Source organism: Phalangium opilio, unplaced genomic scaffold (genome assembly GCF_054372755.1).
Source record: "Phalangium opilio isolate 3A_F unplaced genomic scaffold, DU_Popi_V2 ptg000046l_1, whole genome shotgun sequence".
Classification (NCBI taxonomy): domain Eukaryota; kingdom Metazoa; phylum Arthropoda; class Arachnida; order Opiliones; family Phalangiidae; genus Phalangium; species Phalangium opilio.
In genome coordinates this window covers 5,158,949-5,175,445 of record NW_028324169.1, presented here as the reverse complement: position 1 = coordinate 5,175,445, position 16,497 = coordinate 5,158,949, and the positions used below count along the sequence as shown (strand labels likewise).

Here is a 16,497-nt window from a genome sequence, read left to right as displayed (position 1 = left end):
TCAGTAACAGTTTCTTTTACAACGTCATCAATAATAAATGTTCCTACTCCTGTTTCGATTAAAATCTCTTCCGGATGTGTGTCTATCTCCTTCTGTAAATTAGTTTCTTCCACATCGAATGGCCGTTTCTTACTAGTGGTGTTGCTAATAGTTCTTCAAAAACAAATTTAACTTATTTACACATTTTGACAATAATAACATCAGTCATATTTACTTTCTAGGTTTGATTGATTCGCCTAAAAAGGCCATCGATTCAAAGTGCTCCCATATGTCCCTGGTAGATGTGCCACTTCCACTTGTTTTGGTAGATTCAATAGCCTTTTTCTCTCTCACAAACTTGTCTCTGGGTGCCTTCCATTTTGCTTTCAAATCTTCAACTAAGACGAAATTAATATTAAGTAGTAAATTATCAATGAATCATAGAACCGAATACACTATATAAACAAACGCTAAGCCTTTGACAAACCTACCAGAATAATTCAATCTTTCGGATATTCTTATCCAAGCTGCATCTTTGCTTCGGATATTTTTGTAAATTTGAAGCTTTACATCCCATAACGCCGGGAAACCTCTCACTTCCGAAATAAGCTCCTCTTCATTAATTGCTGAATCATTCCTGCCACTCATTGTTCTGTTAATTTCTTCCTTCAATACCAAGTAAATATTTCAGCAAACGACGGATGGTTTGAAGTTAACCCGGGTATGAAAGTTCAACCAATGAAGCTCTCGGATTTGCTGAGAAGTTTGTGAAAACGAGGGCTAGTGTAAACGATCCGAGCGTAGCGACGTACCGCGCGCGCGAGCGTTACGTACCTTGCGACGCGAAAAAAAGTCATAGTCTGGACGGACCTTTAGGAAAGGATTAGAAACCTCATCAAACAGACTAAATAGGGTTTCTAAACCATCCTTCGAAATCATTTCCTGATTTTCTTTAAGGACGTTTTTCAGATAATTCACAATTTCTTCGATTAGACATTGCACACTCGAAATAACTGTTTGAACTGTTGTAGTAGTTACGGATGGTGATGATTTTAACTTGCATACAAATTGAATTGCTATATTTTTAATCATTTCAACGGATAAAGCGCTATCCAAATCCAGATTTTCTATAATTGCATTGGTGATTAATGGGTTAGGATTGCCGGCGCTTGTTTGGATTCCACAAGTAACTGGGCTATCATTAATTTTAACTTTTAAATCACTTTTTGTTACGTGCTCTTTATGGCTTTTAGCTAAGTGCCGTGCAAGTGTGTGGAAATACGTGTAAGATTGGTTACAATTATCTTCAGCACAATAAAAGGCCCAGTACCATCGTTTAAACCATGAATATTTCGCAAATGATATACTAAATCACGGGAATGCATCCCAATTTCTCGGTTACAATTGAAACACATAAACCCCATATTGTTTTGAAAAGCAACTCACAGTTTCGATGACTCTTGTAACAGCTGAGAAAGCTTATTCAAAAACTTTATTCTTGGGCCAACCGCTGGAATAATTTCCTTTACAGTGTCTCCTGTTAGCAGCATGAAAGACTCTTCATCAACAAAATTACCTTTAAAAAATAATTAAGGTTTTAAAAAACTACTAAAACGTTCTTTCAAAATTCCTAGTTTCATTTAAAGATAAAATAACTTTGTCTTAACTTAGAAGCTCGTTTGAAAATTAATTACAACGTATATCGTATATATTTAACAAAAATATTAATCAAGAAAACCCAAATGTAAAATAATGAGGGTTGTAAGGCGCCATATTTCCAGGAGGTTACGACGTAACCGCCTGGAATTGCAAAAGATAGTTGTCTCTGTTACTCAACACATTAGAGACCATGAAAAGGCTTCCCTACACTGCCAAGAGAAATGAGAGCTAAATCTCTGCGCCTGCGCAAGGAACAGGGAGCTAACAGTTCTGACCCTGAAACGTCACACCCTTCTATCTCTTGCTGGAGTTTCATCCCCCCTAACGGTTGGAAACAGTATTCTACGTGCAAAAATGCCAACCAGAGAGGGGCTGCGTGACGTCAGACTATCTCTTCCCCCTAGCCCATTGTTAGCTCCCTGTTGAAGTCTGAAGTTATATTCAAAGAAGTTAAGAGCAAGGAATGGAAAATAGACCTCGAGTTTTAGTTAGCCTCGTGACTTCCGGTTGATATCACGTGGTACGATTATAGCGTTGCAAAAGCCGCCGCAAAGGATCAACCGGAAATACGACAAACCCCCTATTGTACACCCTTCAGATGTTATCGATATACTCTAAAGGCAAGAAAGTTTCCATTCCTAATTTTTAAATTCTTTGGTATAAATTACTTCAATCTGAATCGCGAAAAAAATGGCGCCAGCCTTAAACTAACAATTTTTGAGCTTTAATATTTAAGAGAGTCGAGGGTCGAAGTGAGTTATTTTTTTATTAAATGAAGTTAGGTATTTGAAACTTGTTTTAAAGTGAAGTGGCGTATCTTTTAATATAATTTTAGATAGCCCCAGATTAATACCCGAATTTGGGTTTTAATCAGTGTTAATATTATATACAATATATGAAGTAACTCACTTGAAAAATTATCTTGAAACTGTTCGAGAGACCACTGTTTTAATTTATTTTTTACAAAATCGTCCGTAAGATCTATTAATAATCTACAGAAAAATAATATATTATTACTAAAATTAACAAATATGCACTTATGCAATAATTTCCGATTAGTAACAGTGTAATGTAAACCTAAATCTTAAATACGCTTACACGGGTACTTAAAAGAATAATATTGAAATATTGCTTACCTTTGTCCTATATTTTATATCTTCAATCCTTGTAGAAGAGATCAAACCCGACTGACCGACAATTACTGGCCAAACTTTCTTTTAACGCGTTCTAATTTCGATATATTCCAAAGGCAATGCACGCTTAAAACTTTTTTAAAAGATGGCCGCCTCGTGGATCAGGCACGTTGTTCGCTCGAAGAATGATTTTCGTACTGTCCCCAAACGGCAAAACAGTCCCGTTGCGTTTCTAATTTCGAACTTCAGAAGAAAAATAAACCCTAAAATTTTCCACTCCACGTCAGAGTCCTGCACGGGCCGGGCTCAAGCCCGGTCCGATCGGGTCGGGCCGAGCCGGGTTTCCACTTTTGAAAATTGTATCGGGCCGGGCCGGGTCGGGCTTTCAAAATTTTGGAAGTTAACGGGCCGGGCCGGGCCGAACTTGATTCTCATTTAATCCAAAGTTCAAATGAAAGATTATTTAAATGAGTATAAGCTTCTAAGAACAAATGTGACGAACAATTATCAAAAGAAATGAATAATACACGACGCTAAAGCAAATATGAATTCAAATCATTGATTTTATGTAAAAAAAATATAAAAATTACAACTGAACTACGTGTAACGGGCCGGGCCGGGCCGGGCCTGTTCAATTCATTCAATGTGTCGGGCCGGGCCGGGCCGGGCTTGGTTAATGCATGTAACGGGCCGGGCCGGACCGGGCCGAAAAACCAACTATGTACTCGGACTCGGGCCGGGTTTCGGGCTTATTCAAAATTCTAAAACCGGGCCGGGCTTGGGTCGGGCCTGAAAAACTCGGCCCGTGCAGGTCTCTGCTCCACGTGGAGTGGACTGGTATACCTATAAAAGGAGCGGAAAACCCCTCCTTCTACCCTTCCCCTTTGTGTTGGTGAATCGCCATGCAGAATCTTTCTTCCCCCCCACTCCTATGCACGACTCAATATAAGATTATTGACTACCTTTTTTATGGTCGATACGGTCAATGCCGATTAAACAAGCTGGTCCAGCAACCAGAACATTTTTGCACACCCAATCAATGTTTAGGACATTGGTCCAGTCAGGCAGTGACCCCTATAAGTGTCTCAAAGTTACCTTATTTCCGTTCCTGCTTAAAAGAAAACCGACATAATAGGCAGGGTTCATAAAACTTTGGAAAACAAATTTCCCTGAGATTTCAGGTTTTTCCCCATATACTTCCCTGAGTTTCCCAGATTTTTCCCGTATATGGAGCATCCTATGGAGCAAATGTTAACGAAGGAGGAAGGGTAAATAGGACAATTACATAATCAAAGGGCATCCCCGTATCTCTAATATAATCAGAATTATGAGCCTCCAAAGTATACTGTAATGTTAATCCTATGGAGGGAATATTCACGAACATTTTGCTTAATTACTCGGCCCCTGTTTGACGAAATCTCTAGTTTTTAGTATCGTTGGATGGGGGCAAATAAGATTATAACATACTCGAAGGACATCCCCTTATCTCTAGTAGAACCAGAGCTATGAGCCTCCAAAGATTAGTGAAATATTAATCCAATTGAGGGTATGTTCATATCATGAACATTTTGCTTAATTACTCGGCCTCTGTTTGACGCAAAGTTCCCTGATTTCCCTGAATTTTACTAAAAATTCTAAATTTCCCTGAGGTTTTTGTCAACTATTTATTTCCCTGATTTTTCCAGGTTTGTATGAACCCTGATAACTCACAGCAAGACTAGGTTGAAAAGGGGCGAAAATAAGTCAAATACTTTCAGCCTCCAGGAAATTCGCGAGAGCGGAAATAAGAAAAACACTTCAAAAGTATCCAGGGACACTATTCTCTAAAAATTTAAATGATTAGAAACCCAAATCTAAATCTAAACAATAGGGTTTGGTCCATATGGAGTGGGTACTTAAAACCGTATTCTCTTATTTTTCTAACCCAAATCTAAATCGACATTTGAATCTCCCGCCAAACATTTACACCTCCCATATGTACGTCACTTCCTCTTTCATAGCGGTATTTTTATTTCAGCATAAATTATACTAAGGTAGTAAATTAATTATGTACGATAAATTAATTATCTACGATAATTATCTACGGCAAATTGATTATTTACGATAAATGAATTTAAAATTAGAATTTTACATTTGAATTTTACTCATTATAAAACTAAGCATATCCTAAAGGTTTTGAACCGTTTAATTTAAATTATTTAAACTATTAGTGATGATCAATTGGCCAATATCGTAAATTAACCGATGTCAGAAACAATTTATTTAAAATCAATGAAACTAAAATATCAATATCAAACAATTTTCTACTGGAAAAGATATCAAGCTATTCTTTATTTTTAATATATCATGTTAAATTTAAAAGAATATAAAATTTATTATTTTCTGACACAAAAATTTCCAGCTTCTTTGCTTAATTCTTAATTTTCAGCTCTAAAATAGAAGTTTAACGTTTTTTGATATTAAAAGAGAAATATATAATTTTCGTTTTATTTGAACTAGTTTTTATATAGGAACTTAAATCAATTGCCCATTTGTATGAGTACACTTACCGACAATTGATTTTACTAATCGAGACAATTACTGCGTCTTTTAATTAATATTTCATAATATACTACCTGAATATTTTTTAAATATTAAAGATTATATGGTTATTTTACATTCATTGAGTAAAAATATTGGTTAAGCTTTGATATTGACATCCGTTAATTTACAATATCGGCTCGGCTAATGATGCTAATCTGTTTATAAAATTATATCGGAACTTCAAGTAGTAAATAAACAACACTTGAGCTATTAGTAAAAGAATATATTACAAACAAAAATGGTCTCACTTAGATCACAAAAATTATACTTAGCTTAAAAAATTAATATTTAAATCGAAGTAGAAAATTCAGTTAAGTAAAGGCTTAGAGCTGCCGACTGAAAATATTAGCTTCCCGCGTACATTACTATAGACTCCCTTCTGTCTCCCGATAAAGCTGAGGCGCCCCTAACAGCGCGCGGTTCTTCACAGCTGCAATCTCCACTCAGTATCATCTTAAGCTTAAAATACGAGGTTACCTACGTACATAATATCGAATCGCCGTGATAGCGAGGCGCCTAGGCGAACCTCGCGAGCCCCGAACATCACTCGAAAGAGTCGAAAAGCGAACAACCTCGTCCGAGGGATCAGCCACTGGCGTATTCCCCCGGTGTTACCTCTTTGGAAGTTTTAATGGCGTAAATTCGGGCGATATGCCTTTAATCCGTTCTAATATTGAAATAAAAACTGTAAAAAGTAATCCCGAGTGTATTTCCGCGTTAAACGGCGTAATACCCTTCCCATCTTACACCCTCAGAAAGACTTTATTGCCGAGTGGCTTTCCCCTCGTCAATTGTCCCGTATAGAGACTAAAATTTTTGCAAACGCCATCTGGCGTGTGCAAAAATAAAAACGAACACAAAAAACTTGGGTTTGATATAATTGATCAGTAAAAACTTAAGAAAGTATATGTTAAAAAACCTGTATGCTTATATAAATATTAAAGAGATCCTCATTGTTTTGTACAAACAATTTGTACTAAATATGTTATGAAAAATGCGTCAGATATTTTGAAATTGAAACTATAGCCGCGAAAAACGGCACAGCTTGTTTTCCCCTTATTAACGTTAAGCATAGACTATTCTGAGTATTGTTCATAGAGTACAAAATATAAACAAGAATGAAGATAACCTTTTAGACAAGCCGAGCTTTCAAGTAATATTAAAAAGGTAGTAGAAGCTTCATAAAACAGTAAAAATATTTTCTAAATGCGAAAGGAATTCGAAGGTCAAACAACTCAAAAGCTAGTAAACATATCCCTATGTATTGGGTTGAAAAATCAAAATCAACCAAAAATATTGCGTTAAATGGTTTTAACTATATTTTGGCTTTTTTCAACCCAAATGGTGTCATAGGTCTAACATTTTGTTTGGGTTGAATAACAACCCAATAAATATTTACAACTACATTTGGGTTTGATTCGGCTCAAATCTGGGTTTAGCAAAAACAACCCAAAGTTTTTAACACTGTGTTTTTAAGAGTGTAACGTCGTCATCACTGTTACTGTGCTCATCGCTCTTGTCGCTGTTCTTAACGTCGTCATCACTGTTACTGTGCTCATCGCTCTTGTCGCTGTTCTTAATGTCCTCATCACTTTGCTCTGTTTCCTCGATGTCTTCTGCGTCATCGTTATCTCTCGCTCCATCGAATACTTTCCCATCTATCTGTAATTTAACATCCTTTTGATCCGCCCAAGCTTGGGTCAATAAGTTAATGATATTTTTTTTTCGAAAATATATCTTCACTTGACGTTGAAGCCACATCGCATAAGGTCTTTACGTAAGGGAAAAGTTCCGAATATCTTTGTTGACATCCACGTGATTTCGGCGCTGTATTTTGCTTGTTCTTTTTTAAGAAAACTTGTTGACTAAGAACAGCTGCTTTCGATGTAATTCCCTCTACCCATCTCTTTTTGCAAAGGCGAGGAGTAACCATTTCTTGACTAAACAGGTCTTTGTTTTGTTCTTTTCTCACGCAAAATATATGAAAACATGGTATTTGCAGCATCGTGAAACTTGAACACGAACAAGTATTACCGTCAGAGACAGCATCAGCGTGGCCTTTGCTTTTAACGATGAAGTTTCTGCTATTGTCAATAGGGTAGCAATCAGCAATAGTGACGCCTTTTAATAAGTTTTTCGTTATTCTCTCCACCATCTGCGGTACACACAATTCAGCAACTACTCTACTGGCGTGGCGGACGTCTTTGTCGTTCGTGTCTATTTTTATAAATTTTGTCTTGGTTGATTTTCAATAAAATGATACAGCACTTTGAGATCGGTGTAGAACTCGTCTAGGGGTGCGTTTCTACGGCATACGCTTTTAATTTTCTGATTAAGCGATTCCAGGCGGTTATTTGTTGTATCTCCTAAATTAAAGTGTTGTCTTCGGTAGCACATCACCCACATTTTCTTTATAGACAACCAGTTGTCCTGAAGATATTTGACGAACGCTGGTGCAGTTGCTAACCGTTCATCACGAAGCATACACTCAACGTTTTCTTCGTAAATATCTTCCGTGAATGAATAAGCAATTTTTTGCGCATATTCCTTAGTTGCTAGTTCCACTACCTTTGGCAATTTTAACAAGTTGATCTTGGCTTTAATTGCCTTTAAGACATGGAACAAACAAATTTCAACCAAGGCTCCAGGAAAGCAGTCCTTCAAAGCGTTAATTTCTGATAGGTCTTTATCAACCATAACACTTTTTATCTTTGACCAATTTTGATTATGGGTTTTGAACGTTTCAAAAACAGTTTTCACAGATTGTGACGTTTCCCTAGTTACGATAGCCAGAGCCACAATTTCACTCACTAGATTCCCATCGACAATCATGATTATGTACAACGGCATTTTACAATAGTTCAGAGAATATGTGGCGTCGCAAAGGAGATGTTCTGGATACCTTTCTAAAGTGTCGAGCATTCTTCCGGTTTGCCAATATACGAAGTCAAGTTCGTTTGAGTCGGAATCAACACTAACTTCAACAACCTATAAATATTTAATTGATTTGTTACTATCAATTATCTAGTAATACACGTATGTAACGGTTAAAGAAACAAAATGGAAGTATTAATTGTTACGCGAGCATTACCAGCTAACGGTGATTAGCTTTGTACCATAATGGGTAAACAAGAGAAATACCAATGATATTGTTAGCTTAATAGCAGGGTGGAAAGCAAAATATAATGATTTTTTATAGATTTCAATCGCAATTTATCTAGAGCGTAAACAAAATTCATTCTCCATACATAAGCGCGAATCTCGGCGTAGCTCCCGAATTACGGAAAGAAAAATTTCAAGAAATTTTCGAAATTAGACCCAAAAAATTGGGTTTCTTCCAATATAAGATTATGTTAATATCGGAGTCCTTCGACCGCCTTCGACTATTCGACGGATAATTATAGATTATCGTTCTTACACCGATTGATCGGCTTCTATATAGGACCGCCACAAGTTTTTGCTCTTCACCCTCCATTTAAAAGGGTAATGAAATGGTAAGACAAGCATTTTTAACCGATTCATCGAAATCCTAAGTAAAACTTACCAAAACTTTTCCCTTAATTTTATAACCTTTCAAAGTTTTAAAAGAGGACTTGCTGAGCCTAACTCTCATTGTAGACAAACAATCAACAGTTTTGTAATAAAAATATTAATAATATCGTGTAACTAAATAGAAGCGTCGCCTCACGCGATTTTTAAAAGCGCCTTTTTGTCTAGAAATGAAAAAGTAGTAGCACGCCCTTTAACAGTAGAATAAATCACGTGAGGCGACGCTTATAAATGGTTACACAACATTTTTAATATTTAACAAAACCGTAGTTATGTCTCAAAAGTGACAGTCTTAGCAAGTAATCTATCAAACTTTGAATATTTGTATAAAATTAACGAAATTGTTTAAGTAAATTTTATGTATGCTTTCAGAGTAATTTTATCAATATGAATCGATTAAAAAATTGTTGTCTGACAATTTCATTCTCCCTTTAATGTAACCTTTGAAGACGTCAAACATTTTAAATGTCCTATAAAAACTATTAAAACCCACTGAATTTACAAATAATTTGAAGGAAAAGAGTACCAAACCTGCCTTTACTCTTTAAATTGAATTTCAACGGGATAAGAATTATGGGTAAATTGAGAGATAATTTTTCATGCTAGTTAAAATCATGAGGCTATACACTTACCATTGACGAATCTGATTCCTGGTCCTTCTTCAATAGTTTCATAAGTCGTTGCGCGGAATTTGAATCCCCCGTTTGGTCTAATTTAGGTAATTTGGATTTAAAGTTATGAAGCGATTTTGGTATTTCGCGTTTTCCCGTAATTTTAGATATTTTCTTTAAGATCCTTTTGTTATCACCACGAACTTCAACTAGATCTTTAATGGCACTTTTTTGCTCTTCAGTTGCACGACGAATATCTCGATTTGCTGGATATTTTTCATATAGGGTTGGTCCCGTTTCGTGGTTATGTTTAAGTTCGAAGGAACTAATCACCAAAGTGCCAAATTTACTACTAGCGGCATACTTTATAAATGCTGGACACTGACTGCGAAACGTGGATGATTGTCTTTTTCCAGTTTATGTTGAGTCATATTGTCCAAAATGTGCGCATACAAAAGTAACTTTGGAGTACTCAAGCTTAGCGGGGAGAAGCTTCGCAGATCCTTTAGTTGTTTTTGCCAATCTTTTGTTATGGGCCTCTATAGAAGTCGCGTTCTTGTGTTTAGACAAAATCGGAGCAAAATTTTGATCACAGTATTTATAATGATTAACTAAACAGGAGTTCCAGTCATCAAATTGCTTATTTAATTCAATAGCCATATTTTCTACTTCAAAAACGCATTCCGTTTAAAACAAGAGGGACTCGTGATGAAGTTGCGCGTTGAAACCGTGACTTATAATATAACTATGAGTCGCATTCGTGAAATAAACAGAACCGTGGGAAAGTGGTGGCTATATCTTTTATGAAGCTTTACCCAAGCTGCGTGCCGAGGGATCGGACAATAGATACTGATCGGCGAATTCAACCTACCACTGTTTATGCTTCTAATTTTTACAGCCCCACAGAGACCTTTCTTGTCAACCCTTGACTCATGCTGACAAACTAGCGAAAAATTTAGTAAGAGTCCCTTCCCGCAAATATCTTTCGTAAAGGCCAATTTTATGACGTTCAAGGTTCAAGTATGTGTATAATAAAACAGTGCTGGTTAAATTCTGTTCAACTGACCATCTATAACCAACGCGTATAACGTTGAAAAAGGACACACTAAGTATAAAGCGTTAAGAACAGTGAAATTTTATTTTCATTCTCGCTACAATACAGGGTGTTGGAGCGGTTCCGAAATAATGGGATAAAATTAAATGTTCATAAAAATTTACATTAACAGTTAATTAGAGCACACCGATATTGTACGTACACTAAACAATAAGCTACGAAATATAGCTTTCACGTCATCATATTTTAACCAAAAAATAGAAACTTCAGAACCCTGTACAGATTGACATCGCTTTACTTGTTCGTTTAGTTCCCCCTTTCGATTTCGAGTTATAACTTGTTTTCAGACTAGGAGGATACATACAATTTGCACAGAAGGTCATGCGACTTGGAGGACAAAAGCGTTGCATTGACAACTCGATTGTTCTGTAAACACTACCCTCTCGTTACACCTCAACAATATTCTTAAGCATACAGCATAATTGCTAATATTTGTCAATACTAAAGATAAATTATCCCTAGCACCTAAGAATTGAAGCTATTGACCGATCAGACACATAACCATGGCCTTTTATTTGTGGTCATGACTCGTGGTTCTAATAGAGAACCTAATATTATTCTTTTAATATGCATTTAACTTTCGCCTCGCTCTTAATTTTAATCGTTTTTAACCCAAACGATGATAATTGAGTAGACACTAGACACTAGTGTTGCAGATTGGTGGCTCTGTGGTATAACCCAGTTGTTAGAAGCCAACACGCACCGATTGGTGTCGAGTCGATAACTAATGTATGGAGGAATTGGCGGATGAAGGTGAATGGCTTGTTAATGATTGACGTTTCAGTGGGATAAATAACGTAACTTCTATGCACTGCGTACGTTGTCCGGAAATTGCGAACATGTTTGCTCCGATTTCACAACTGAACGCGGTGACAGACACACACACAAACATATACGACAGTGCAATACCTCTGCATGACGTCATCGTCACTCGTTTAAAAAACTGGTGAAACTAGATTGTGAAACTACTTTAAAGGGACTCCAAAGGAGGTACGGGGTGCTGATAGAGTTAGACTTATATTGTGGACTTATGTGCTTACACATATCATAAACTTTCGTCCGGACATCTAGTATTAGTAAAATGTTACCGAAATCTTTGGCTCTTTCACTCTCTCTTTATAAAGACTTACTTAGCCCGTCATGACAATATTGGAATTTTTCGGGCAACCATTAAAAATGTTCACGGCATATCAACCCCAAAGGCCATGATGACCTTCTATAGGATGTAGCGAAACAGTATTCTATAAGTTGAAGGGTACGGACGTTATTCCGTTTTGGAAGATGTTTTTACATTTCTGGGTGCCATTTTTATGATGACCCTGGATTGCTTAAAGGGATGTACAATCCGTTATGTAGGGGCGGGGCCTATATCATATATCAAGTTTATCTTCTATCAAATACACTTTGAAATATTGTTCTTGCTAAGCCCCTATGTAACGCAATTATGATCCCTTTAAAATGTCCTTGCAAAGTTTCAGCTTCCTATGTAAAGAAGTTTGGGCCGAGAGTTCAATATTATTCAGGAATTTTTCATTACAGCCGCAAAACGTTTCTTAACGATTTTGTTGTTCTTATAAAAGTCGAAATGCATTATTAAATGGTTATCTGGCTATTTCATTCTCCCTTTAATCAGCACGATAAAAGTGCGTGATTCGGTGGGCTATCATTCGGGGGTAAATAGCCTTGGCCTTTATTATAAACGTCTGGTTTCAAATTGATGGCGCCTTGTAAAGCGTTATGACAACACTCGCTAATTGAATCAATAATTTCTCTATTAGAATTTTTAAGAATAGCTAATCTTTGTGGTTTTTTTAATTGTCCCAAAGCGGCTATTAAATTGATATTTTTAGCTGCTAAACTTTTTTTCTTTTTATTCAACGATGTTTTCTTGACCTTTCTTGGTGGTGACATCGTAAAGAATGATTGAATTTAGGAAATGTTGTTTAACTATATAGTTTTCATCTTGGGAGTATAGATGACGATTTGTTCTCCCGGTAAAATATTTGTTCTAAACCTTAAATCGGAATGACATTTTTGGGTTAAATCACAAAGTAAATACCCGTGCGGTTTTTCTGTCGCGTCTACTATAAATTTAGAGTTGTTAGGGGCTAATTGTTTAGAAAGGGCCACTAATTCTAGGAGAGCGATAGCTCTCTTAGATAAGACTTCATACCGACTTTAATGTATAAGGATGGTTTTTGATTGGTTATAACTCTTTTTGTATCGTATTAACTGCTTTGAAAAAATTCCACAGAACTACAATTCGGGCCCTCAATATGTGGTTAAAATTTCAAGAAGATCCACCCATTAGTTTATTGTATAAAAAATAAAGTTGCTAAGGGTGGTTTTCATTTCCATAAATTAATCAGCACTTTTGGTGAAAAAGTTAAATTTTCCCATAGAAATAACATGGAGTTTTTTTCAAATTTAGCCACTTTGTGGCCACCCTTTTGAAATGAAATATTCGTTTGTTACGTTTGGGAACGGTTTTATATCAAAATTTAAACCTTTTTCTAGGACCATTTTTAAGGTTTTTGAGAAAAATTAATTTTAAGTATGTTTAAAAACTACCCCAATCTGCGATATTTAGATGGATACACTGTTTTATTAGGAAATACCAGCTCAGCCAATATTGGCCTTTTTTAACGTATAGTTGCCTCATAATAATCCGATTGTTTCTTCTTAATGCCTGTTGGTTGGAATGGCCTATCGATGGTGAGATAAGACGGCTTTAATATTGCCGTGACGTTAGCGAGGCCACTGCGGCGACGCCGTCAAAACACCCGGGTCGAAATAATCGCGGATATAGTCCAATTCATAGAACAAATAGCTAGCTTAATGGACATTTTAACTTTTCCCTGCTAATTAATCTGGATTACCAATAAAAGATGATTAAGCTAGATTATCACTTAAAGATAATTAAACTAGACTCCCAATTAAAGATCAATAAACTAGATTACGATTTTAAGTAATTAAAGTAGTTTACCAATTAAACGTATTTAAAATAAATTAAAGCTAGATTACCGACGACTGGTAATTAAGCTAGATTACCGACGACTGGTAATTAAGCTAGATTACCGACGACTGGTAATTAAGCTAGATTACCGACGACTGGTAATTAAGCTAGATTACCGACGACTGGTAATTAAGCTAGATTACCGACGACTGGTAATTAAGCTAGATTACCGACGACTGGTAATTAAGCTAGATTACCTGCGACTGGTAATTAAGCTAGATTACCGGCGACTGGTAATTAAGCTAGATTACCGACGACTGGTAATTAAGCTAGATTACCGACGACTGGTAATTAAGCTAGATTACCGACGACTGATAATTAAGCTAGATTACCGACGACTGGTAATTAAGCTAGATTACCGACGACTGGTAAATAAGCTAGATTACCGACGACTGGTAATTAAGCTAGATTACCGACGACTGGTAATTAAGCTAGATTACCGACGACTGGTAATTAAGCTAGATTACTGACGACTGGTAATTAAGCTAGATTACCGACGACTGGTAATTAAGCTAGATTACTGACGACTGGTAATTAAGCTAGATTACCGACGACTGGTAATTAAGCTAGATTACCGACGACTGGTAATTAAGCTAGATTACCGACGACTGGTAATTAAGCTAGATTACCTGCGACTGGTAATTAAGCTAGATTACCTGCGACTGGTAACTAAGCTAGATTACCGGCGACTGGTAATTAAGCTAGATTACCGGCGACTGGTAATTAAGCTAGATTACCGACGACTGGTAATTAAGCTAGATTACCGGCGACTGGTAATTAAGCTAGATTACCGGCGACTGGTAATTAAGCTAGATTACCGGCGACTGGTAATTAAGCTAGATTACCGACGACTGGTAATTAAGCTAGATTACCGACGACTGGTAATTAAGCTAGATTACCGACGACTGGTAATTAAGCTAGATTACCGACGACTGGTAAATAAGCTAGATTACCGACGACTGGTAATTAAGCTAGATTACCGACGACTGGTAATTAAGCTAGATTACCGACGACTGGTAAATAAGCTAGATTACCGACGACTGGTAATTAAGCTAGATTACCGACGACTGGTAATTAAGCTAGATTACCGGCGACTGGTAATTAAGCTAGATTACCGACGACTGGTAATTAAGCTAGATTACCGACGACTGGTAATTAAGCTAGATTACCGACGACTGGTAATTAAGCTAGATTACCGACGACTGGTAATTAAGCTAGATTACCGACGACTGGTAATTAAGCTAGATTACCGACGACTGGTAATTAAGCTAGATTACCGACGACTGGTAATTAAGCTAGATTACCGACGACTGGTAATTAAGCTAGATTACCGACGGCTGGTAATTAAGCTAGATTACCAATGGACGCGCAACGTCCTAAGACTTTTTCTCTCCTATATTTTCTAAACAATTTTAATTAATATGAAGACTGAAGTGACAGATATTAATAAAAACTGTCATTGTACACAAAGACCGGAAAGTGTAATAGATAAGGCTACAATATTAACTGCCTGAAGTAACAGATATTCAAATTTTCACTTTTGAAGACATGATTATAAAACATCAATTATTTTAAAAAATTCTTATCTTACTTTTTTCACCAAAATTTCATTTTCCCAAAATATTTTTCAGCAATATTTACCGAAGTATTTTGTTCTCAATAGTAATTCATGAAAAAAATGTCACCTAGAAGGGTTTAAGGGATACTAGCTTTTTACTTTCGACTAAGATTTGATTCTAGGAGTTTCAAATGCTTGGATATCTGAAAAGATTTCTCTTGAAGAGTTTAAATTTTCATATTTTAAAATTGGATATATTGAGAAGCGGAAAATAACATTGGCCTTTTCATTGTGATTTAGTTATTTGTGTCGAAAAGATCTGTAGATTGATTGTGATCTTTGAGAGCTATACAGCACTTTAATATTTAATACTTCGAAAGCTTTACAATTGAAGAATACGTTTTGCTAAGTTTCATAGGGTTTATATTTTATCAGCCCTCAACGATTTTCTGTCCATTTTAATCTCCATATCTGGCTGAATTCACTACCTAATTGTAAATTTTTGATAAAAAATAATATGTAAGCCCGTAGTATTTTTTAAATGACGCGCATGTTTCTAATTGTTGAAATACTTTACCGAAGTAATTTCGGTGAAAAAAAGTAAGATAAGAATTTTTTAAAATAATTGATGTTTTATATTCATGTCTTCAAAAGTGAAAATTTGAATATCTGTTACTTCAGGCAGTTAATATTGTAGCCTTATCTATTACACTTTCCGGTCTTTGTGTACAATGACAGTTTTTATTAATTGCATAAGATCTCTTACTATTTTCATAAGAATCATGTAATGAGCGTTTAAGGAATCTGTTCTCAAGTTTTTTTTCAAATATATTTTGTAAAAGGGTAATTACGAATAATTTCCTATGATGTGATTGTTTAGTAAATATTTCGGATAAAGTATTATTTTTATTTTCTAACATGAGATCATCTAATACGATTAATGTTGTTTGAGTACCATCGTATATAGTGACGTCGGGTAAACCTTGACGCATAATTACACCCATTTCTTTTAATTCATTGTAACCATTCTCATATATATTATAATGCCAAACAACTAAATCAACTTTAGGTTGAAAAATTTTATCCTTATTTTCTATTATTCTTTTACATAAAACTGTTTTACCTGATCCCGAAGGACCAAAAATAATTAAGTTTCCAGGTGTAGTGAATGGTATCATGTCTAATACTTGAATGAAACAAATTTGTAATTATCATTCATACTTAAACACGATTAATTAAAACGCGCGCGCGTGGTTCGCGACCCCCACCCCCTAAACGCGGTCGGACGCCCCCAA

At 36.0% G+C, this 16,497-nt stretch overlaps 1 protein-coding gene across 1 annotated transcript; it reads right to left on the bottom strand.

Annotated features, from left to right (window-relative positions):
- Positions 1-7,577: 7,577 nt before the first annotated feature.
- On the bottom strand, positions 7,578-16,194 carry LOC149676420 (zinc finger SWIM domain-containing protein 3-like). The gene is made up of 3 exons (XM_089838727.1): positions 16,121-16,194; positions 9,536-9,899; positions 7,578-8,342 (listed from the first exon to the last, which is right to left on the bottom strand). Exons 1-3 carry the CDS (start codon positions 16,192-16,194, stop codon positions 7,578-7,580), a joined length of 1,203 nt encoding a protein of 400 aa, XP_089694853.1.
- Positions 16,195-16,497: the final 303 nt, after the last annotated feature.